The sequence below is a fragment of the Perna viridis genome, chromosome 2 (assembly GCF_037379345.1).
Source record: "Perna viridis isolate PV_CMFRI_1.1 ecotype Kerala chromosome 2, ASM3737934v1, whole genome shotgun sequence".
Classification (NCBI taxonomy): domain Eukaryota; kingdom Metazoa; phylum Mollusca; class Bivalvia; order Mytilida; family Mytilidae; genus Perna; species Perna viridis.
This window is the reverse complement of record NC_142446.1, coordinates 28,797,111-28,823,012: the sequence shown is the minus strand read 5'-3', so window position 1 is coordinate 28,823,012 and position 25,902 is coordinate 28,797,111. Positions and strand designations below refer to the sequence as shown.

The 25,902-nt window shown below is 32.3% G+C and overlaps 1 protein-coding gene across 1 annotated transcript; it reads right to left on the bottom strand.

Annotated features, from left to right (window-relative positions):
• Positions 1 to 1,847: 1,847 nt before the first annotated feature.
• On the bottom strand, positions 1,848 to 16,679 carry LOC148624513 (uncharacterized). The gene is made up of 4 exons (XM_088567145.1): positions 16,056 to 16,679; positions 12,263 to 12,299; positions 5,134 to 5,229; positions 1,848 to 4,183 (listed from the first exon to the last, which is right to left on the bottom strand). The coding sequence occupies exons 1-4, from the start codon at positions 16,512 to 16,514 to the stop codon at positions 3,738 to 3,740; spliced, it is 1,038 nt and encodes a 345-aa protein (XP_088423271.1). The 5' UTR covers positions 16,515 to 16,679; the 3' UTR covers positions 1,848 to 3,737.
• Between the last annotated feature and the right edge of the window lie 9,223 nt (positions 16,680 to 25,902).

Below are 25,902 nucleotides of genomic sequence, written 5' to 3'. Positions count from 1 at the left end.
TGAGATAGCTCAAGTTATCATTACACGGTTTAGCCAATATGTCATGTGGTTTTATGCTGAATTTCAAGATAAAATTTCAGGGTAAAGGATAAAACAGATAATAAACATACACGGAGAAAAGGTGATATTTCAAAGAGTTTTTTTGTTTAACTGCTTTGGTAAGTAAAAGAATCCTCTATAGGATTAATATCTTTGGTTCAATAATAGATTTTGTTGTCGTTGATTAGTAAGTTTTGTGTTTCTGGTCAGTCAGAACCTTACTCTCAATGTTATAAACGTTCATCACCCTTACCACTTAAATCAAAAATATATCAAATTTCTTTAGGCAAAATTTAAACTTGTTCATTAGAGTATTCTTATAATGGGGCTGACAGATTTTTTTTTAAACTAACTTGGCATGGAAATATTTTGAAACAAATATTATGACCCCACTACTTAGAAGAAAAAAAATGTCTCAATATTCTACTGTACAGTACATTAAAAATAAATAATATATACTGGTAAAAATAGGTAAAAAAATACTAAGGCGAAGTGGGAATTTATATATTTTTATGTTGTAAAAACAAAACACTAAATTAATGTGGTGTTGTTACAATAATAAAAGCAAAATATTTATGAAATCAATTCTTGTAGGCTTTTTTATTGCTATAAAAACACAATTTGCACTTAAAATTACATGTTTACACAAGTTCCCATTTCGCCTTAGTTCACTCCAAATTTTACTAAGACGAAATGGGAATACTTTTATGTACCGAATTTGACAGCTAAGGCGAAATGGGAACAAGCCCTTACAAAGCGTTCGCAGTTCTTCTTATTCTTATGCTCGATTGATAAAATGTTGCCACTGACATCATGTTTAGGTTGTATACTTTCGAATATACATTTCTTTTCCTGTCAGAAGCTAATAAATACGACGAGAAAGTTTTGTTTCTGTCTTAAAACAACTATTCCTTCTCAAAAACAAGACAGTGGAGTGTAACATCAATTTTTGAATGAAAATAAAAGAAAAAGACACCTTACAGAAACCGAAGAACTTGAATTAAGAAATCGGATTGTGATAATTTCTGATTGGTAAATCACCGCCGTTTTGTTTTCTTTGTGGAATTTGGACAGGCATTTGATTTTTTATAATATTTGTGTGTATAAACGAGCTTTAGAATGAAAAAAATATAAACGATATATATCCCAATATGTTTCATAAAGATACGTTTTGGGAACATAGTAAAAAAAGCTATAGATCTATGCAAGGGGTTTTAATAAAATCGTAAAACCACCGTACATTAACTTCAGAAATAATAAAGGGCTATTTACTTTCTACATTATGAGCAATCAATACCATCACTTAGATCTATTAGTTAATATAACGGAGAAAATATAAGAGGTGGAACTGATTCATTGATCAGTGAATTAATACTCCATATTGTGGAGTTTCCCAAGAGAAGGAACGGTCCTTTCTTTTCATTAGCAGCAACATGTCCAAGTTTTCGTTATTAACTGATGTCAATGAGAAAGTGAACAAATAAGAATAACACCGTCCTTTGCTGTGATATTCGTTACTTGTAAAGTATTGATCTATGTCAACTATTAGCGAGAAATTAACATTTAGATATAGTTACTTTCTTGTCAAAGAATAGTGAACGTCCCCAAGAAAATATTTTCAGTTTAGCAGCAACTCATATCATTCGTTATCAATATCGAAACAAAGTGTCCATTAAATTGTTAGTGACGTACTCATGCTGAAAACTGGCACCCATCTGGCGAAGTGTTTTTAAATAATATTTCAAAACAAACCCAGGGAAATGTAAGTAATCTGTTTTGTTGTGTTAATTATATTAACAAACGAGAAGTAGATTGAACATTTTATTTGTTACAAAAATATTTGAAATGTACATATAACACACAAATCCTCTTACACAAGACTTTTGAAGTCCACACCTGTACTTGAAAAATATGTACATAGTTAGAAGTCTATTCCCAGCTATATAAGGGGCTTCTATATCCTTTTTTTTTTCAAAAGAAAAAAAAAACAAGTAAAAATTAAATTACTTGATTATTACTATTTGTAACTTATATTACATTAAATTCTAAATTATAAAATAAATATATCAGAAAGAAGTAAATTAAAGTTGAAGAAAAATATAAAAGGCCTTCATGGTCCAAGTGTCTACGGTTTCGTTATTTTGTTATTTTTGTTGTTGTCATCATATCCAATTTAAATTTATTTCAGCAGATTTAAATTTCATGGAATAAATTAAAAAATGAAATGTTTACATGATAGGCAGTTATATAAATCAAATGTTCTTATTGGAGGTTTTTACTGCAACATCATGACGAAACGAAACAAAAATGAATGCATTTTAGAAGTTAAGCCCTCTTCAAATTAGTTTTTAAGTGTCAATAGCAATTTCATAGCTTATATTGTATAAGAAAACATATTTTTTTTATTTCGGTTTCAAGACAAACTTTGCAAAACACACGTATATATAGACTAGGTGGGTAATTGAGACTTCTATACATTTGGACGGAAAAGAAACTATATAAAAAAACCTCCCTAATCCAAAATTAAGATTTTAAGCACTCTTAGTAGGTATTATGCCACTATAACAAAATCAAAAATATACAAAACAAAAACAATACCATACAAACATGCACATACATACATTCATTTATAATGTACATATATCTCAAATATAATTACGAGAGAAAATTGCACATAATACATGTCCTTAGTACGTTTAACAAGGTCATCCAGAATATTTTATTACGAATCATATCTACACGCACAGTAAAGAAGGAAGACTCAATACTTCATGATAAATGGATAACTGCAACTAAAAGGGAGTTCCTTTAAAAAATCACAATTGATACATGGAGACAAGCCCATACAACCAACTGTAAATTTGTTATCCTTTCCTACGGTAAACTAAAATGAAATCTGTATATAATTCACACACATTTACAATTATTATGACATTCTATGATTTTATTTGACACACGTTCCCATTTATACAATAGTATCTGGATATCTACAATTTTCTAGAAACGTCAAGGCATCGATTTTCAACTCACAAGCGTACGTATACAAGCAAGACGACAATTTCTTTTAGAGAAATGATATTAAGCATTCAGAAAACAAATAAAAGGTCGTCAACAAAAACAAAACATTGACATTATGTCAGTTCGATGACCATCATTACACTAGTAAAATCAATTGTATTGGTAGATACTGAAGAGCCCTCCCAAAAGAGCTGGCCATGTTGTCTAAGTTGCCCATCCGTAGTTCGATATGCTAAAAAAATGCCACCAACGATTTGGAATGTTAAAAATATCTGTGTCATTCTTAATGACCAGTTATAATTACAAATATATCTAATGATTCAAGATGAAAAATGCAAAGCGCGTTTGAAGAATGGTGAGGAATAAAAGATGAAACAAAAAGAGTTCAATTTCCTACGCAGTCAACGAAAAAAGACTTGAAATTATACCTTGTCTCGAAAGAAACAAAAATTAAATCCCACCCCTTAAACATCGCATCCAAGTAGAACTGGATGTAATATCTGCTTTATCACACAATATTCGAAAGGAGCAGTCACCTGTTTCTTAATCATTTTTGCGTATCGGCATAAAGGATGTAAAAACTTGGAAAGATACCAATTTAGAATATGAAAACTATACATTTGCTGTAGAACCTTTAAAAAACTGAACACCACTAAAACGATTGGATCGGATTATTCATTTCACAAGTAATCCCCAACTCTGAAAAATCCAAAGGTGTTGATTTTGTGATTTGGCACTACAATAGTCAGATTCGAAACCTTAACAAATAGTTCATCACTTCGCCGTAATTTGAATAGAGCACCCAAGTAGCTGGAATATTCACCAAATTGTTTATTCTCGTCCCAACATTTTGTTAAAGAGTTCATAAGTAGAAGCTCTTCTCCTCCGTTGGGGTAAATAATGTTATATCTGTATAAATAGTGAGCGAGGCTATTAGAACTAGACCTCGGATTTCTCGATCCACCAAGTCCAAAGTTTTCAGAGAATGATACATGAGAGTATACATAGTATAGCCCATCCACTGGAACCACTAATCTGCCAATGTCGTTACGGTAACGTACAGCATTCGTAAAGGCCAAATCATTCCTGTATATCCATTGCGGTATGTCAAACTGATTTCCTGGATCTATAACAAATAAGTCTAGGTATTAGATCTTGAAGGCAGTGGTAAGTATTACATGTTGTTGAAGAACAATCTTTGTTTTATTCCAACTCCAAAGAAATTGTCCAGACAATGCATTTTAATAAGCTTCAAACGATATGGTTGCATATTTGGTAAGATGACTTATCTCGAATTCATTGTTTCTGTTCAATTGGGCACTTTCTACTTTAATGAAGGAGTAAGCAAGGGAACCAAGGTCATAGCGGTAATCAAAAGAATGTAATCAAGGGACAAAGACCAGACATGGAAAACAGACATACACAACAAAGAACATAAAGTAACTAAAATCATACATACAAAGTAACAAAAGCAAATGAGCAACTCGGACTCCACTAAAACAGGGAGCATGGACCAGGTGCACCGGTAGGGTAAGCACGTCCTCTGCTTTCTAGAAACACCCGCCGAGTTGCTCATAAAAAGTCAAGTCCGGGGTAGACAAAAGAGGAAAGGAAAACTATATCCCGTTGAATAAATCAGTTTTCATGGTGCAGATGGATACACCATAACGATCCACGAGTTCATGACGACGACCACAAAACTTCTGTAGTGATGACTTCAATCGTGTAGCAACATAACCCTGTTCCAGAAGCCTATTTGTTAGAATTCTAGCGCGATACAAAAAGTCTGCGTAGTTTCGGAAAGCTCTGGCATAACGTATGAGTTGTGATATGAACACTCCATACGCAGGTACTGAAGGGATGTTGCCACAGTTGAAGAAATTGATAGGGTGACCTAAAAGATACGTCTTTATTAGTCAGAAAATTTCAAACCAAATAGAAAAGAAATACAAAAAGAAAATATTGTACTTGAATCATTCCAATGTACAGGCCATACATCGAATTCCGAACAAAACTTTGAATTTGAAATGACAAATAAATTGCCAAAATTCCGATGATTATGTACACTATACTTACTGCCAGTATGTCTCATTCGTCGATTTGTACCCATTAGGTGAGCAGCATACGTGATATTTCTTTTTCCTGAAGTCTCATACGCTGATCTTATGTTACCTGAAAATAAGCAGCACTTTTAGATATCTATTATTTTTATATAGTGCAATCAGCTTACAGCTCGAGGAGGAAGATTCCAAACATGACAATGGTGTTCGTCTTCATTGATAGCAAAAACACCCTTGAATTACAAGTGTTACAACGGTATCAAGCTCCGTTTAAAAATCATGCCCCGAACTACTTCGGTTTTGGTTTGAAAGGAGTGGGCCTAGACATAGTGAGGTTAGTTAAGCCAAGCTATGAAAATTGTCCGACAAAACAATCCGAATTGAAGGCAAATCCAAGCTAGACCAGGTAAACGTTTAGAGTATGTCCTTTGTAATAAGCATAGTTATCACTCATTTCCAATCTGCTATGTGGACAGCAATTTACATAAGGAAGGAGCAATCACATAATTGATCACAGCGAATTAACAGAGTAGAAAACGACATCAAATAATTAATATTCACCAAATATAAAACTTGCTCAACTTTACACAAAATTGATTTTCATTTCGACCGAGATAATCACATAGCGTTTGGAAATGCCGGTATCTCACTAAAAACACGAGAAAGCAATTAGGGATTTCTTATCTCCAGTGCTGCAGAAAGTCTCAAAACAAATAAAGCATTTTACAAGCCAGTGTGACTTAATGTCAAGTGAAATTTGATTTGTAAATTAGATTTTCCTCATTTTCAGAATATTAAAGGAACGTTTGAAATGTGTTCCGTTCTTACAATTGATTCTGACATCGGCAGTGACAAGATTTATTATACAATCTTAAGAAATTAATTTCAATTACGGAGAGAGTTATAGGGCTACCAGGAGGCTAACTATGAACTATAGCGCTACCAAGGGGCTAACTATGGAGAGAACTATAGTGCTACATGTACAAAGGGGCTAACTACGGAGAGAACTATAGCGCTACTAAGGGGCTATACTATTTAGGGTTTGGCATTGAACCAGTGTGTTCAAACTCTCTGCGATTTCAACTGATAGAACTAGTTCATTTGAAGATCAATCATGGGTAACCTAATCACCTCATTCAATCACATGACCAAGTCAGAATTTATTCATGCGAAGCCACAATGAACAGTAACAAAGAAAGTGTAATGCACTGAACGAACAAAGCCCTGGTAAAAACAAGCATGAAAACAAGTTATCATAACAATAACCGTATGTTTATTCGTAAAAGATATCAACAAAAGTCGTATCAATAACAATATAATTAGCATCACTAATTACAGCAGCATCCTTAGTAAATATTTCCATCTTTAACAACTGTCTGGCAGATAATTAATTGGACTGATCTAATATTGACAACACATATATACATCTTTCTTTCACATCCGATTTTTTTTCAAATATTCCTTCCGTTGGTTTGACTTGGCGAACGTTCTGTTATACTGAGATAAGAAAAGAAGCTATGAGCAAATTACCAACCGGTATGGTAGAGGAGGTTTATCATTTTACTAACTATAGTTTCATACTGTTTAAGCAACCAAGAAACAATTTAAGTAATCGTTCCCATCATTTGACAATCCAGTATCAAGCTGCATTCAAGGTAGCACTAAACACCAAATAAAACGACCATTCTGCCAGAACCTTAAATTAACTGTGCAACCTAATGTTGTAAGACGTTATTTTCGAACTCACTTGACGATATACACGGGCACTTAAAAATGATTACAACAATAAAATATATATTTATATTTGATGGGCAAATATTTCATAATAAGTTTCCAATAAAAGTGTTATTTCGACATGCATGTCTGCTTATCTCGTATGTTGTAAATTAGCTCAGATGAAAGAGGCAAATCTAGTTAAATGTTTATTAAAGTGCATTTAGAACAGTGGAAAATTCTTAAGGGTACATTTCGATATTTATTGCCATCCTTTCATGTATTGGGAAAGTGTTCGCTTTGCAATTAACATTTATTGAGGTGCTCCAAATATATATATATATATATTTATATTTATATTTTAGGCAAACTTTACAATTCCTCATTCTATATTTCTTTTATTAAGGAAGATACTGAAATAAATAATGTTAATGTCGAAATAATATTAAAAAAAAACTCTGCATGGTGTTATCACACCGACTGAGTTTGGTCAGATCTACCACCATCGAAAGTCAAATGTTGCTTTTACTATAATCGCCTCAAGAGCTATTGATTTTAGTGTTGTAGTTTCTAAAATACTTTTATTTATTACACAACTTTCTTGCTTTTGCGTGATGCTAATTTCATTTTCATTTTGTTCACTGGAAAATTATCTTAGCTTGGCGTGTTTTACAGCCATTTGTTTGACACAGAATTTGTAAATTTAAATAATGGATGGTGTAAGAAAATCCGCCAAGTCAATTTCTTATTGGCATAAATTTTGACTTCACCGAGACTTCATGGTTACAAAAATTCCTGGACATAGGATGGTGTCTTTCACTTCTAGCAAGAATGTATGTAAAACATAGTAAAATGAACAACAATTGTTTAAGAAAAAGATACATGTAACCAATTCAGTTTGTCAATTCAAAGCCAAAATTTCTATTTACTGTCCAACAAAAACATCTAACTTGTCAATTAAACATATACCAGAGGGATACAGAAAAACACATCCCATAATTATAATTTCAAAAAAAGAGAATATTCTTTATAACAGTGTCATCCAATGCAAACATTATACGTTTATATTTGCAAATTTATGTTATTTGAAAAAAAAAATGAAGTCTGAAGCTAGTTTTTTTTCCGTTTTGTTTAGTATTATACATGTACTTTAAAAAATATGCGTGATGAGTCACAGCTTATAAGCGTGTTAGTCCTAGTATTGTGCTGACTAATGTTGTTGACTTGTTTCTGAATATTTCAGTATAGAATATCGCCGACTATTAGTTTCTGAGTATATAGGACTATATTTGATTGTAGTTGATTGAATTTTTGAATATTGTTGCAGGCGTGTTTTTGTTCATTCGGGTTTAGAATATCATTGTTTCCACGTTTCTGTTTACATAGAATTCTAGTAAAAGAATATCACTGTTGACGTGCTTCTGGATATTTGGGTATAATTGTTGGTGTTACTGACTTGTTCCTGATCATTCCAGTTTAGTTCTGTATACTTGGGTTTAAGATTCGCTACAATATCAGTCTAAAAGAATCCGTCCAGTATCTAAAAGGCGTGCAAGTTCTTAATTCAGCTAAAACTATAACTTTTTCTATAATCTTCATATTTATGTTTTGTTTTGAAATTGTGGCTTTGACTGAGATGTATCTGTGGCTTTTGAAGTTCGTTAGCATCATAGCACTTACATATCGTTGTACGCCGGACACAAACAGCTATACATGTATATATACATGTGTATATGGATTATATAATGAAAGTATGTTTCGTCTTCTAAATTCTTTATAAATTATATCAAACGATTTTCGAGAGGAGCCTGTGTAGTTATGATTGATTGTTGGTGCTTAACTCCTAAACAGCAATATTTCAGCTATATCCAGGCGATGATGAAATGAAAAATGAGGTAAATGGGTAGACGAATTTTGATTGCCACTGGAAATAGGTGGACTAAAAATTTGATACTACACCTCATATATTTCAATAACGTGATCTCCCTTTTTGTTTATCCTTTTCATCTCATTTCCAAGTACATTCTTCTTGTACCGCTATCCTGAATCAGAAGCTATCCGTTATTGCTAAACAGAAGGACTGAGAAATATTGTAATAGAACTGTCATCTTTTATCAGTTCAAATGTTTCTACGTTATTTATTTCCATTCGTATCAGTTAAGTTACAAATTTTCTTTAGAAATAGGAATGTTTATGATAAGATGGAGGATTTAAAAGCTGTAAGAGTGAAATATAACATAAAATTGAACGACGAATAGTTGGGTTAACCTAAGGTTATCGTGTTTGAAAAGAAGGTACACTTTCATGCCTTTTCTATACGACCACCCGCTATAAAAATGCATACTTTTTAAATGATTCAAGTTCATGTACATGTTGCTACAAAGAAACGTAAAGCTATGACATTGCAAGTTCATATTATTGTGATCTTTCACCACTTATTCAAATTTAAATCTAACACGAATGATACCATCTTTTGAATTAATATGTAAAATTCTGAATAACTTTTTTGTAATTTCTCTGCTGCATGGTTCATTTAATTATAAATGTACATTTTTTCGTGTTATCTTTTTGAATGTACTTGTTAAAATGTTTACTTATTGCTGCTTTAATTTTCGTTTTTCAAACATTTCATAAATTAATCATTTACAACATGACACAGTTAGTGGTTACACAAGATCTTAACTTGGTGAAAATACGTTGCTTACGGAAAGCTAACGTTTTAGTCAGTATTAACCCATTTAAATGTATCAGTAAAATAAAGACCTTAATAGACAAGAATAGCTGGAAGCTAAAAAGTTCAGACAAAATATATACAACCAAAGGCTAAACATTTTCGGTTCACTCAATTTTGTCAAAAATGACAAACAGTAATAAAATGAATTTGTAAAGAAAAATATGATTTTGGGGGATAAACACTATTCATCAATACATATTATTGTAACACAATGCATTCCACTAAAACACGACTTCATAAAATGACATGGGCATGGGGTTTGATAAAAAAAAAAGAAGAAAAATCGGCAAATTTTAAGCGCACAAAAAAATCTATGTAAATAATCGTGAAGCAAATATTGGTCATATTTTCTTTTTGCCATTATCTCAACTTTTGCCTGACGTCGCCTTTATAAACCAAGAATCTGAGAATTAATTAAGTATGGGCATCAAAACTGAATATCAGAAAACCTAATATCGTGACTATTGAGACAAATCCAGGTCGCTCCCTACCAAAACATGATTAAATTCTTCCATTAATTGTACTTTTCTCTCGTCTTAAATGATGCTTGAATCAGGAATATTTTGTTAAATTAAATTTCCAACCAGTAAATTGCACAAAATAGAGAAAAGAAACGAACAAAACACGTTTTAATTAGAATACATGGAACGTCAGTCAAACGGACCTTAATTTAAAACTCTTCCTTTGCTAACAAGCACATTATCAATCAAAGACCAGCATACTGGTGTATCATCCTTGGTATCTCACTGATCAGAAGGAGTTTAAAATGTATTGGTATGCATGTATCAAATGATGAAAATCATGATGCTTTGGATGTATACCCAGTTTCTCGTTTTAGTTTAAGAGAAAAAGAAAAACATAGAAATTCACATGAAAATATCGTTAATATTTTCAAAACTGGTTTTGCAACGTTTTAACGTATGTAACAAATCCAGCTAAGGTAGACCATCGCGGGTTGAAATTTGAATCATAGTTGCAGAACAGGTGCACATTAAAACTCTATATAGATTTATGTCATTATATCATTGTTCATGGTTTATCTACTTTATTTTATTGTACAAGATTTCAAAGATGTTACCATTATCATAATAGAAACATGACTACTAGCTACAGAAGAACAATAATTATCGGAAGGTCGAAAGAGTAATTGGGCGTAGAGTTCTGGATTGTTTCTTGTAACAAAATTTGCATTTTTAAGTCAAATCTGTGCCAAAATTAATATTCTCTGTGCAAGTGTATTCCGTATGCGTTAAAAAGATTGAAGGAAACACTTTCAAACATAAAATTCCTCCTTTAGCTTTAGAAATAAATTTAGAAAATCGCAAATAAATCCTTTCATTCTAGACAGCATTTCCTAACATCTTTAATAACCTAAACAACCTAATAATGAAATGCATGAATATCTTCAGATCAATACTCGACAGAAATCATTAATTTCTGCCTCTGTCTTGTTGAACGAATCTAGTAATACATTAAATATTTTCCAAGCAAAACATTGTCGATTAAGAAATAATGTGTACCAATAAGCTAGTTATTAATGATAAACATTATCTTTCAGACATTTTAATCAAGAAGTTTATATGTTCGGTACCAATTTTAAATTAAAGCGACAGGGAATATCTTGTTCCTATCCTAACTCACTGACTGGTAGCCGATTGGAAGCTAATTACACAGCGATATAATCAAGATAAAGCAAATAACTTCATAATCGAGAGCAGAATTCAAAATCAGCACGGAAACAAATTACTTCGAGAAATATTTGTTTCCCTGAGACAATGTCATGATCTCTGATGTTGCCATGGGAAGTATTTAAGCCCTGTGATGTGCAGCACGTCTGTATTTATCTTTAAACAAATGTTCAAGGCATTTTACAAACGTCTCTAAATTCGGTGGGTGTTTATAGAAAAGCAGAGGACGCCTACCCTACCGGTGCACCTGGTCCATGTTCCCACTTTTTAGTGGAGTTTGAGTTGCTTATGAATGTATTACATGTATTTAAGCTACTTTATGTTCTTTGTTATGTTAGTCTGTTTTCCACGTCTGGTTATGTCCCTAGATTACATTCTTTTCACTTCTGCTAGAATCTCGGTTCCCTTGATTACTCTTTAGATAAGGGGACAAAGTATTTAACAACCTTTCTAAAAGTTAAAAAATCTTGACAAGTTATTTACTTCAGACACCTTAAACTTTTACTTTAGACACTCTCGACACTGTCACTTCAGGACTTAGACAAATGGAGAAACATAATACACATGTCAATGCAAGTCATCCTCCATAAATATAAAATTAGTTGAAATGCGGGGCTAGTTAAATTGTACCGTTTAAAATAAGCTGTTACAAATAAAATGTATCTGGGAAGCGTGCAGGCAGTTTAACTTTCTCCATAAAATTATATCGGATATTAAAATTGATATAAAATTGAGCAATTATGGCTAAAAGTCCTTTGTATTATTATACATGAAGACTTCACTTTTTTGTCCCCGGCCAATTTTAATGGTCACTGCACATTTTCCTTTTTTAACGGGTCAATGTATAGCGAGGTATGTTACTTATTCATTGCCCTTTTCTGGCGACCATTTAGGCTATATCCAGAGTTGTTTAAAGAGTGCAGAGTTCTCGAACATGGTTGTTGCCAACTTGACAAATGCTAAATTATTAGACACTAGCGTGGAATTTAGACATTGGTTAACATTCTTACCACGAGCAGTTTCTTCTCTCAGTCTCTTTTCGACATACTGAAAATAATAATAACAAACGGTTTATTCAAGTAATTGCAATGTTGTGATTAATGAAACCGACCATTTTCATAAAAAGAGATTCTAGCCCCAGCAATAAAGAATGAAATAATTTAATGTAAAAAGAAAGCCTCTTACGATACTTTCCATATTTTCCATAAGTTAACAAGTTAAGAAGCTTACATCGTTCTAATACAGATAATAATAAAGAACTTCTTGTGTTTGATGTTATAAGTCAATATGATATTAGTCGCCTAATGGTAAAGTATTTAATATTAATCGATATGAATTATTGTAGTAAAGTAAATCAGAGAGAAGATTTTTTTATACTGAAAATCGATCACAAAAAGCAATTAGTACATGAAATCATTGCTTCCATGTCCTTAAGCAGCTTACGGTAGAACTAAGCAAGTAAGAATGAAAAGTATACATTTTTATTCGTGTTTATTCTAAATTAATAAACACTGATGTAAATAAACTTCTTAATTTGTACTAATAATTGCAGTATAGTTGGACACAAGAAATACCATTTAGCTACCAAAAATACACGGAAACTATTTTATTTGCACCTTCTCTGAACCATTGGAAACCTTAAACCGTGTAATGTTTGTAGAACATGAATAAAACGAGTCTTGATTCCATACCTCTATCAAGTAGGCTACAACGCGCCTTAGACGTTTGGATGTTGAATCCACATGGGATCGCTGATAACTCTACCCATCATCACCAGGATAGACATTAAGCTTTATTACAGAAGCTTACAGACAGTTACTGTAACGGTTTTTCTCAGATTTTTATATCTGTTTACGCAAAATCAAGCTACATTTACAAAACAAGGTGTCAATATGATTAACACTCTCGCAAATGCCTGATAAGTTTATTGTATGATAATCATATAATCAATTTTGGCTGTGCCATCACCTCAAAATATATCATAACATGCGGCATGTTGGCGCACGAAGAACTTTCGAGTGCACCTTGATATGATTAGAGCTATGTTATCTGGTAATATTGTGCAATTCATTTTAAAGAAGATATGGAACTATCAAAGGAAAATATTCTGATTTTCAACATGGTTGTTTCCTCAGATATGATAGAATATGAAGGCAAACGAATACAAGATGCATGACTGAAAAAAAAGAATTTTGTAAAGTTTCTGTGTCGAATAGCCACAAAGTCACAGAGCCCATGGTATTAAAGAGATCTTTTCTTTATTTAGTCGTTATTAAGCTGTTTTATAAACACTGAGGTTATATTTGATGTCTGAAACACCACCATATGTGCTTGATATTAATCATATGAACATATATGAACAAATATATACTAGTAAGTAGTAATTCGATTTCATGTTTACCCGATTATTTCTTTTTGCGCCTAGTCTAAATTACTAGCACATGTGGTTCAAACAATTCAAAATAGTGAACGTGACAAATGTTAATTGTTAAAAAAATGACTATAATAAATTGAGACAACATCAGGAAAAAAGTTAATCTATAGCCAACTTGAATAGACATGTGATCTGATCTTGTCTTGTATTTATATGGTTGAAAAAGAGTAAAGAACAACTTCTGTTTAATTTCTATCAACTTTAGATTCCCAACTGAGAACTTTAATAAAATCGGAGATTTTGAACCAATATGTAAACTTTAATTAAAATTTGATTACTTTTATAAAATCCTTCAATTCAATTAGCCGTAACGTCATTCAGAAAAGCTACTTTTCCAATACCCATAAATGGCGAAAACAAGAAGTGAAGAACCGTTATTGGGGTTTTCTGATGGAAATCGACTTTTCTGTTTAGGATTCAATAGTGCTAATAGACCCTTTGTTTTATAGGTTAGAATACACGGTAGAATTCTCTTCATTTCGACGTTATAACTACAGGATTTCATCATCAATCAATTTTTATGTTTAAATATAAATCTGTGTTTCTTTGTTAGAATATTCGATCATTTCTAATCAGATCTATGTAGATTGACGAAGCCAGAAACCATTCCATTGATTATCTATTTGTTAACGAAGCGAGTTATTTGATGGCAATTTGCTTCTGTCATATAAACGACAGAAAGTTACACTAATGTTAAGAAACGGATATCAACGGCGTCATGCCATTAAGATCAAGGCAAACTGTTTTCCGTAAAAAGTCACTATGTGATTAGAATGTAAAAAAAGAACTTAAGACTTTCTGTAATCGATTAACAGTTAAGTATGAATTGAATGTGTGTAAAAAAAACCCAACAAACTTGTATCAAATATATCTGCCCCCACCAATTTTGCTCTTTTTAAGCAAATACTTGCAGTGCAGACACTATTGAAACGCTTGATAAAAATTGGTACGACACTCTTTTTTTTTGCATACATAATGTATTAGTTTCAAATATAAATATGTTCAAACATGAAATCCTAAAAATAAGGTTATGAATAGAAAAAAAAAACCAGGGGTGGATTCAAGAGGGGGCGTGGCGGGCGTGCGCCCCCCCCTAAAATTTGCTAAGCTTGGGTTGTCAGGGGTAGATTTAGGCGGTTTTAGTTTGAAACTTAAATTTCTCGCTAATTTTACCACAAAAGATATATACATTCCACTCACTCTAGAAGAACATTTAAAAAAAATTAACCTCAAAAATTTTTTACTGTGCGCCCCCTCCCAATCTAAAATCCTGGATCCGCCCATGCGTATTTAGCATAATAATCCATCCATTCTAGTAGCTTTCTCGAACTATTGAAAATAAGACAAACGCAGTTGGTACCACAATCTTTTATCCAACGACCAGACTAGGACGTTGTTACACAGGTAAAACACTGCCACTTAGTACTCATTAACATGTAAGCACACGAAATTTTACGAGTGATGTATAATATTTAGGTAAATTATTGTGTCTTTGCACCTGGTAGACCTCTCAATTTTCACCCATTGTGTTTAAATTATAGAGGGGATCATATGACTTCCCGAGCACAGAACTAACTGTATTTTATTATTTTTTAGAAGCCCCCAACAATAGACAACAACGGACTTTTAAGTGCTGTTTGAATAACGCTTGTTTCTTTCTAACAATAAGATTTTAAGTAAAAAACAAATATAAGTAGATTGTTGTGCCTAAACTGAAATGCCTGCTTACATGTACTCAACATTTCAAGAATTACAAGCTTAAATGAAGATTTTATGGAATACATTTAAATGCACCTCGGTAAATGCAAAATCACTGATAAACATTTGTTAAGATGCGTTTTACGTGTAAATGCTTGCACCGCATTAATATTAAACTTTCAGCTCGGGTAGATTTAAAATTTACGTATACCAGGTAGTACCTACAATTAGTGTTTTGAATAGATTAAAATACTTGATTATTACCCGTCATACTTTACTGCCAATACATATACTGAACTTTTTAGGTCAATAAATTTGTTCGGAACTATAAATGTAAAGTAAATAACTGTCACTTCCTAAAGGGCAATACACAAAAATATGTAAATAATTTACTGTGATTTGAGATAGACATGGATGTTTATGAAGCAATGAAGAATAGACGATTTTTTTTTCTTATTCATGAATTTGTTTGTATATGGTCGTGCAATTTTTCTCGTTTATATAAAAATGCCCAACCTACTATAGTTAAGCAAGAAAAAGAAAAAATCGAAATGCGACAGTCGCTGAGTCACATACCGAACTTTTGATAAACCAAAGGCTTTTGTGTTCTATGTGAATTCATCAATTTTTATAGGCTAACATGTAATAAAAAATTACAAAAAGAGTCTCACCAGTTCTAGCAAGGTCAAAAGTTGTTGAGGTTTCTCCACACAACATTCTTCTCCCGAAGGTTTACTCCTTCGAATAAAAGCGTCAAGATCCCGATCTTCTTTCTCAGATGGACCTAGTCGAACTGCTTCACATGGAACACATAGCTCTTCAGTTTCTAAAATTTTTGCTATTTGTTCTCCAACTTTCGGTTGATGTGAATGATGAACTAAGTCGTGACTTAATTTTCCAAATAAAATAGAAATGGTGATAACAAGAATTAATACCCCAGCCACCACAACAGCTGTTAGTCCATACAAATACTTCCGAAGTCTGATACATTCCAGTTCCAAGTTTCTGTAATCTTGGGAGTATTTCTCCATAGCACTGCCGTTCGAAAAGTTGTTCAAATTGTTATTTGGTTTAGTTCCTCTTCTGAGAAGTACTTCAGAACTATCCACATGATCCGCCTCAGACGACATTTTCGTGAAAAGCGTGTCTTAAAATATATAATTTACTCTTATTCTATTCCCTTCTTAATTTTAACGAATAACCATCACATTTTTAAAAAAAGTAAATTGCTCCTTTAATAAACGTACGTTACGACTGTTAGTAAACACACACAAACTATTCGTTCTAGGCAAGTCAACTAGTATTGATAATCTATTTTAGTCTTGTGTATTCAACGTGCATCGAATCACGTGGTTGCGCATGTCTGCTTGGTGTTATAATCCATCAAACAACTAATAACGGTATGATTTTCCATTATTTTAAATGACATTTCATTCAGCGATTTAAATAAAGAAAATTAATCTTTGTTTACACGGATTATAAAATTATGAAATGTTGACGACGTGGGAGAAAAATGTTTTCGAAGTGAATACTAAATTATTGAGTAACTTAAGAAGTATTGTTCTGATAGAGGTCAACAAATGGATTAATTTTGGAACCTGTCTTGTATTTGAAATGCCGTAAAACATTATCGTTCGCACACACACACGCAGACCTTTCAGTAGTACGTAACTTTCTTATATTAAAACCAAATTTTAAATTTCATGAAAACTTTTAACACAATGACAAAAGGGTATGTATTCCCTCTCATATACTTGAAACCATGCACATGTCTTTGTTCTCCAACAATGAATGATTATTTCTATCGTACTTTTAACATTTTTTAAAAAGTTAATTGAATTAATTAAAAAAAACGACTAAAATTGTACAGATATGATTTAATGAAAAGAAAATGTATACTATTATGAATATAATACAAACTTGTTATGAATGACATTTTATGGAGATCAAAATTATGGTCACACAAGACAGGTGGTCTGTATATACGAGTTAATTGTACACAGAATACACTCGACACAGGAATGTCTAAAATATAATTTTCTTTAACATGAGTGTATATGTAAAACTATGCTTCTCATGATTTATTACCAGCACTTACAAAACAAACGGTATCCGATAAAAATCTCAAATATTTTATTGTGGCAACGCAGTCCTGCCAGTTGCTAGCCCTATTTTCATGTTGATATTAAGTTTTATTTACGAACTTTAAATTGTTTCTTTTGAAAGTTAAATTATATAGATCCACTATACTTGAGCTATATCCTTGGCGTTCGTTATTGGTTGAATAAAGTTTCCAAACAAATAAAGACGATTCTCAAATTTTATTTTAAGGTCACCAAAATCAAACAGATTACATAGTTAGAAATTTAAATCGTTAAGATAATCCATTTTGGTAGTTTAACAATGGACTAAATCCTTAACTTACACATAAAATTGCTTATCATGCTCTCGAAATAAATAGCATATGGTATATCGTTGTTTCCAAGTGGTTTCTGATATATTTACATAGAACATTAAACTATCACATTAGACATTTAGGGCTACAATACTCCTGTAAATCTGCTTTTGGGATTTTAGGGTCAAAATTTTGTTATAACTTAATGTCGTATACACAGACAACAACTTAACACACTAAAACATGTAAAAACATAATTATTCACATTTCAACATATATTCTTACTAAATCAATAAGTACATCGAAACCAAAAGAAAAAAACTATAGTGACTAAAATCGAGGTGAACCCTGTTTAAGATCGAGATGAACCTCATTTAAGAAAAATTCATAGTTCATATAGAATAATGAAGAAAAACTGTTGACGAAAAATAACTTGATGGGAATATATTTCAAAAGTTGTAAAAGATAAAGATTCTCACAGCTTGCCTACCCCGTAGCAAGGTTTGATAAAACTTTCTACGATGATTATGATCAAATCTCAGTATATGTATAAATATCTACGGAAGTCATGTAAAAACGATTCTGTATCAAGCAGTCTCTTCCGCAGACGATGAGACCTATAACCGCTTCCAAATTAACTAAGTATCACTCCGCTGGAAGTACGGGGCGCCGAATGGGACATGATCTTTTTGTAATCAAAATCAATTTTGTGTTCACAAAATTTAATTCTGTCATAACAAAATCATTTTTACACAGACTTGTTTTATGATCACTTCAATTTTGTAATGACGAAATTCATTTTTTGAGACATTATTCAATTTTGTGAAACGAAAGTCAATTCTGTGTCACCAAATTCAATTCTGTGTCACAAAAGTCAATTCTGTGTCACAAAATTCAATTCTGTGAGACAAAATTCAATTTTGTGAAACAAAAGTCAATTTTGTATGCTTATTAGTTTACAGAATCCTTTGGATATGCAAATGAATTCAAAATGTGCAGCATCATGTAAAACGTGTATTACAAACTTAAAACATTCACTGCAATACAGTGGATAAGGAACGAATGTGCATGGTTAGATTATTTGAGCGTTTGTAAACAAAAGGGAAACGAAAGTTAGACACGTACTATGTCGGTTTTCATCTCCCCCGACCTGTTCCACTCAACCGAATTTCTTGTATCATATATCAATAGAATCGGAATGAAATAAGGAATCTATCTGCATCTGGTAAAAAATCGCAAGGGATAGTGGAACAAAGTAATCTTTCGCCGACTTTGACAGATTAACAAATTTCAAGGCACTACACATTTCTAATATGATTTTCTTGACTAATCTGACATTTCATTTCTTTTTCCAGTAAAATTTGAGACAAATACATTAATGCAAATTTTCTTATCAAATTTTAGCAAATTTGGTTGCGATTAACAGGTTGGGCAAAACATTTTATACTTGAGTTGAAAGAAGTCAGGAAATGACCACGTGATTCACCAGAAGAAATCCCAATAAATCGAAAGTAGAAAAATGGCTTATTTTAAAACCTTTTTTATCAAACAAATTTCATAGAAAACATATAATAGCAATTTTAGTCATTTCAAAACAGTTTTACTGTAGAACGCAACTTCAACAGTTTTTTTTAATTTCACTTAATACGGCCTTAACCGTCCTGCGTTGCTCGAAGTAATCGGACGGAAACTTGCTGTTACTACATCAAATGAGAAACCTTCTTACAAAATCGTGATGAGAGAATTCATTTGCATATTCAAAGAATTCCGTAAATTAATTTGCATACGAAATTGACTCTTGTGACAAAATTGAATTTTGTCTCAAAAAATTGACTTTTCTGAAACAGAATTTAATTTTGTTTCACAAAATCGGCTTCTGAGACACAAAACTGAAAATTTGTAGTATGTTATAAATTTTGTTAATATGAAGTCATTTTTGTTGAACAAAATTCACATTTGTCTGTATAAAATTGAATTTTGAGAACAAAACCACAAAAGTCCCATTCGGCGCCCCGTAGGAAGGGGCTCTTGCAATATAACGAACTGCAATTTTGTTAAACGCTTGTGAGTGGAATGTCAAGGGAACGATCAAGTTCATATGGACTTCGTCTTGCCATTGTTTTGCTTCGCCCTTATTCGTTGTTATTTGTTTGAGAACGTTGCAACTCGTTTCGAAGGTTAAGAATTTTTGTGCAGGCCTAAACATTCTCCAAAAATGCCAACGAACTACTGAAAACGTTCAGAGAACATTCGATGATCGTTTTGTATGTTATCAAAACGAAGTTTTGTTCGTTGTGTTCATTAAGTTTTCTTTATCAGAAATTTAAGCTTGTTTACAGAACGCCCTCAGCACATTTAGCATTTGTTTCCGTTTTTGTAAAACATTTTTACTTACAGTATCTTTATTTCCATATCAAAACACTTAGTAGACATGAAGAGGGTCTTTTTCATAAGGCTTTGTTTTTCCATATCTCGATACAATTAACTATATATTTTGTATGTTGAATATTTTTATTTGAATGATCGAAAACGACCACGGAATTTAAATAATAACATATTTTGACTATGTTTATCTGCAAATCTTTCCTGATATTATTAGAGATGATAAGTTGATTTAGTTAACAAAAGGAAAAAAAACGTGTTACCACTGCATGAAGCTTACTTTATTATCGCGTATTGAGAGCGGAAATAGACTATCCAACACCATGATAACGTCTTATAACAACTCCTTATCAACTTAAAAATTGAAATTTTATATATTTTTTTAATTCAAACAGGGTTCCTCGGTTACCTCTGTTTCATTCGATTTTTTCAAATATGTAAAGTTAAGAAAAACGCATAAAATTCAAATAGCAGTATAGATTTGTTGATTGAGAATCAAGATTGAGAAAAAATAAAGAGAGCAATTAAATACTATTCTATTCAATGCCCGAGCAAGCATGTCCTTATTTAGTGTGACCGTAAGATAATCGAAGTCTGTAGAACTGACACTGACGTGTACATGTATGTTAGTGTGTTATATGGAAGAGTTGTGACTATAGTATTCTCGTAAAAGAGTAAGGCAAACGTATCAATGACAACTCTAGCAGACAAATTCGAACAAGTAAGTCTACAATGCAACGACACAAACTAAATAAGTACTGTCTTAAAAAAAAAATAGCCGACGCAGTGAAAGGTTTTCTTTTTACTTATAATTGTCTACATTTCATTCAAGAAAATAAGACATGCCACACAATTTCAATTTTCGATACAGTTTTTTGAACGCCACTAAGTTTTCAGTATTTGGCCAATTGGGAAACATTATAATTGTGATCAGGTGACTTGCGTTTCCATGGAAGAGCGTCTTTAAGGTCAAAACGTAACGAGCGAAACTATACCTAGTGCGTCGGAAAAATATCTACAATGAAGTCATGTCAAGCAATCAACATTTTGTATGACTCTTCTAATCAGCAATCAACATTTTGTATGACTCTTCTAACATCGTCTGAATATAGCTGAAATATTGCTGCTCGGACGTTAAACCCCAACAAACAAACAAACAAACAAACAATCTAATCAGACAAGCTCTTATTAAGCTGATAACGACAGCAAACCAGTAAGACAATTACCACTATTTTTTTTAAAGATTTTGCGCGACATGCATGGAAGATCTTGCAATTGTTTTTTTTTCTTATTCACTTTTTCATATAAATATTACATCTGTTATGTTTTCGTGGGTTCTATGGGCCGATGGGCTTTGATTTTAATCATACCAATGTTGCCGTGCACAGATTTATTCTAACATGCTTGTTTCCGTTACGTCACATACATAATTACAGAATCAATTATGGGTACTGCTCAGTATAAATTCCGGATACGATATTACAACATCTTGCTGTTTCTTTTCTTTTATACTGCTTCATTTTCCAAAGGAAGGTATTGTCTTTCTTTATGAATTCTGTTTCTAAAATGCAATGTAATTCAGTTAGATTCGTTATATGAATTCGCTATAGCTTCGTTCCATTCGTTAACTACCCGTTTTTAATGTATTTAGATTGTTAGCTTTGCGTATACAGAACGTTTGAGTTCGTTTCCGTTTTCGTGTTCATTCTTTGTTCGTTAAATAATAGATCCGCTTTACTCATTGCTTCTTTGTTTTTAGCTCGTTCAAAACATCGAATCTTCATTTGACTGGTGATTGACAGGTAACTTTTCTAATTTTTTTTTCAATTCTTTAGCAGCTTTTTCGATGAATTCTTTACAGTGTAAGACTAGGGCCTTTAAGCTTCGTCCCTTGGTACCTACTAGAATAGTGTCAATAGGATGATTCTCAATATTGATAATTTTATTACCACCGCCCTATATATATATATAGGTTATCCTGCCCTATATGTATAGGCTGGATAACAAAGTGTAGATTTTCTGCTCCCCTATCTCACTGTCTGACAAAGCACACTATATTGCTATAATGATATAATTGTAAATTATTGTACAAAAACTGTTATCATAAGTCTGTATACATGTATCTGTGTATTGAATCATAAATGTCGTACTTTTGCCCCTGCGGACCCATGCAGGATTGGTATAATAAAAATAAAACTATTATGTAGGCTCTGTTATACAGGTTGTGATGCTTTTCACATAGAAAGCTACATTTTGAATTTCAAACTTCGTATACTTCAAAATTTAGATACAAAGTCTTTGCAGTCAGCAGTCTCGGTTTAAGCTTGCGATAATCCAGAACTGAATTGGAAAATGCCATGAATATTTTATCTAACTTATATTTAAACGCTAAATACATAGATTAATTATTTTGTTATTATAATATTTCAACGTTTTATGTCAAGAGTTAAAGTATGTTACTAGAGTTCATTGCGACGAGGAGTATGTCATCTACAGGAAAAAAAGTAATTGTAAAGTAATAAGGTTTGTGACCCGATCCCATCAGATATATATTTAGTAATGTATACAATTAAAAGTATAAGACAATGCCCAGAAGTTTTACATATTAAGTGACTGGTCTATCTGATGGGATCGGGTATAATATATGAATGTATGCGATATTTTTTGCAGGAGTGGATATTCGTCATTTTGTTTTATTCATGATTTATAAGCTTTGAAGGAAATAAAGCAATAAACTACAATCTTAGTTTCAATAATCTATGCAAAAAATCAAAGCATGGTGCGACAAACAACCATTGATGGTTTTATTGATCAACTCGCCTTCAAGTCCGTCATTCCATGCCATGATACTGGGTTAATCAGCTCACTATTTAGTTAATAGTACATATATTCTACTTCAAGTAACGATGTTGTTGAAAGAATTACTATTACTGACTTCCACACAGTCGGTCGTTAGCTTTAATATAACAAAAACCAACGCAACATAATAACAGTGTTTTAAGACAGTTTCCGGCGCTACCGTGAACTCCTAATGAAGCCTATGTTGAACAAATGTATCGTAAATGAATTTTAGTCGATATTTTCTCCATAAAATCTCCACTAAGATCTAAACAATAATGGTTGTTTCAGAAACCACCATTACTTCATGTAGGGTGCCAACAGGAAGTAGGTTTTAAGAACCGGAAGTTCATTACTGATACGGCATCGATTTTAGTTGTCGTTATTTGCTTTTCAGTTTCGAACTTTATGGTAAATTACTCAAAGGCATACTGTCATAATATTTGTATTGAAGTTTATAATAATGCCTTATATGGCGAATCGAATAAAGCAAATGGTGTAATAGTTAATCATTACAGATTCTATCAGTGTGAGAGAGAGGGAGTTTTGGGAGTCTTGCAAATCGAGCGTATTAAACTCGATAATGAAACAAGAAAATTGAAAAAAGTTCTGTATATACTTGTCGATAGTTTTTTTTTTTAATGTTTTGATGTGCAAGGATGGGCGCCACACGGTTTTCTGTTGACCTGTTAATTGTAAATTTTACGTTCTCTAACCAACTTTTTAAAATGGGTGTAGACATATTTTGGGAAAGCTTTACAGACAGACAACCCCATTTGATATTTCGGGAATATATATATATATATATATATATATACAATACACAAACATAATAACGCATTTTTTCCATTGCCAAACTATGTTTTAATTCATCAGTAAATGAATACCTCGGTAATTATACGATGAAAAATCATCAAAGAAGTTTTTCATAAAAAGTATTATTTGTAAATTGTTTGGCAATACATAGCATTATGACCTGAGCGAACATACAACTTTTTATTCCTATCGAAAATGAAATGAGTTGTTATGGTTGTTCACAGCTGTTTTCTCTGTCATCCAATCATTGTTATAAAATATAATGTATCTAAATTATAAAACGTAATTCTATACCTCAAAATCAATACAGAAAGCCAACAGACGGTTGTAGTATTTTGTAACAAGATAACTTCTAATATTCACGTTTATACATTATTTAATTACCTTATAACGAAATATATCTTCATTTTAAAGATGTAATGTCAAAAAAAAATAATATTGCAGCGAAACAACACTTTACGCGTTAAAATGTAAAGTAAAAACTGTCATCCGAATATCAAATTTCTTTAAAAATAAAAGCCTTGCGATGCTTAAACCTACGTTAAAGGAAGTTTCAGTAAACAACACGTCTTTTTATCATTTTGATAGGAAGAAAAAAATGAGGAGGAAAGAAGAGCATGGGGTGATTGTTGTTGTTGTTGTTGTTTTTTTTTTTTTTTTTTTGGGGGGGGGGGTATTTTGAACCATATCGTGCTTATAGGAAAGATTTTTTTATCCATCATATAGTAATCTTGTCTGCAATTCTTGTGCATGGATAACATTCTGAGCAGCACATAAATCCCAGTAATCAACCCACAGAAATTCAAATGATCCATGCCCATTTAATTTTTCAATTGTTTTGAATAACCAAGATTAACATACAGAAATCAACAGAAGTACTAAAATAACCTAACAAAAAATAACAAAATTTTCTGACAGTTATTGGTGCGTGCTTAATTATCTCATTTTAATTTATACTCTTTGCTATACGACCTTTTACCATAGTTACATTTGTCTTGTGTCATTTTAACACCATGTGCGTGACATCTGGGATTAACCTTCCAATTTCAAAATCGGCAAAGCAATAAAAACTTGGAAAAGCAGTATTAACCCTTCTTAAATTTTATTTCAAAAAGTCATTAGCAGAGAAAATGTATTTGATGGAGATATCTAAATAGACTTCAGTTTATGGCGGCGTTGTTTAGTTTTCTCGGTGTCTTCAGTCTTTGATTGGCTTATACTGCTTCAGTAACGATTCTAGGAAATGATTTGTCACGCCTTACCAAACTTAATGATCAGATTAACTTATCGTAAAGGAATCATCTGTCCATTACAGCACTGATGATTTTAAATGTGCTAGATCACTGAAACAATAAAGAAATGATTATTGACACTTACAAGGGAAACATTAAGCACAGATTATTTTTTCTGGTGAGGATTCAGAAAGTTTGTTATTTTTCTTTGTGAGTTAAAGCTAATAGAAAGAATCAATGGTGTAGATTGTAGAGCAAGTGCTAAAATTTACCATTTATTTGTTAGTTACTATGTACAGTCGAATTTCACTCGCACGAACTCGGATTGCTCGAACACCCGGGATTTCTCGAACACAATTCAGAATAAAATACCCATTATATTTAGAGGCAAGTAAAAAATGAAGAATGATACTGTCTTTTTACCAGAACTAGCAATCGAAACTTTGCTTTTCGGAAATGACACCTTATCTGATGATTTAAACAAATATGTTTAAATCAGTTCAGTTATTCATCAAACAAACAAAGCGTTTTGACATAGGATGATCACAGCAATCAATTTTATCTTCATCCTTTTAATATTTCTATTTTTTTCTCTTTTATACTCTTTTTTTCAGTTCAGATAACTATTGCCACAGATATTGAAATGACAAGTTCATCATATATATATAAAGAAGATCTGAAAAAATTCCCAACGATGTTAGAAGTTTTTGGTCGTTCCCTCCGCGGGACTCGAACTCGTTCCGCTGTGACATCCATGGCAACACCGCCTGCACAAAGTCCAGCGCCCTATACCACTCGGCCGGCTAGGCTATATAAAAATATAGCTTTCGCTGGCCGGGTCATTCCTCATCGTAG

Bases quoted from the DNA above. Each gene is read 5' to 3' on its own strand.
- LOC148624513 (XM_088567145.1), bottom strand. From the start codon at position 16,514: ATGTCGTCTGAGGCGGATCATGTGGATAGTTCTGAAGTACTTCTCAGA. The intron at 5,230-12,262 runs GTAAGAATGTTA...GCTTATTTTCAG, and splicing joins GAGAGAAGAAACTGCTCGTG to GTAACATAAGATCAGCGTAT. The intron at 4,184-5,133 runs GTAAGTATAGTG...TATTTGTTATAG, and splicing joins ACGAATGAGACATACTGGCA to ATCCAGGAAATCAGTTTGAC.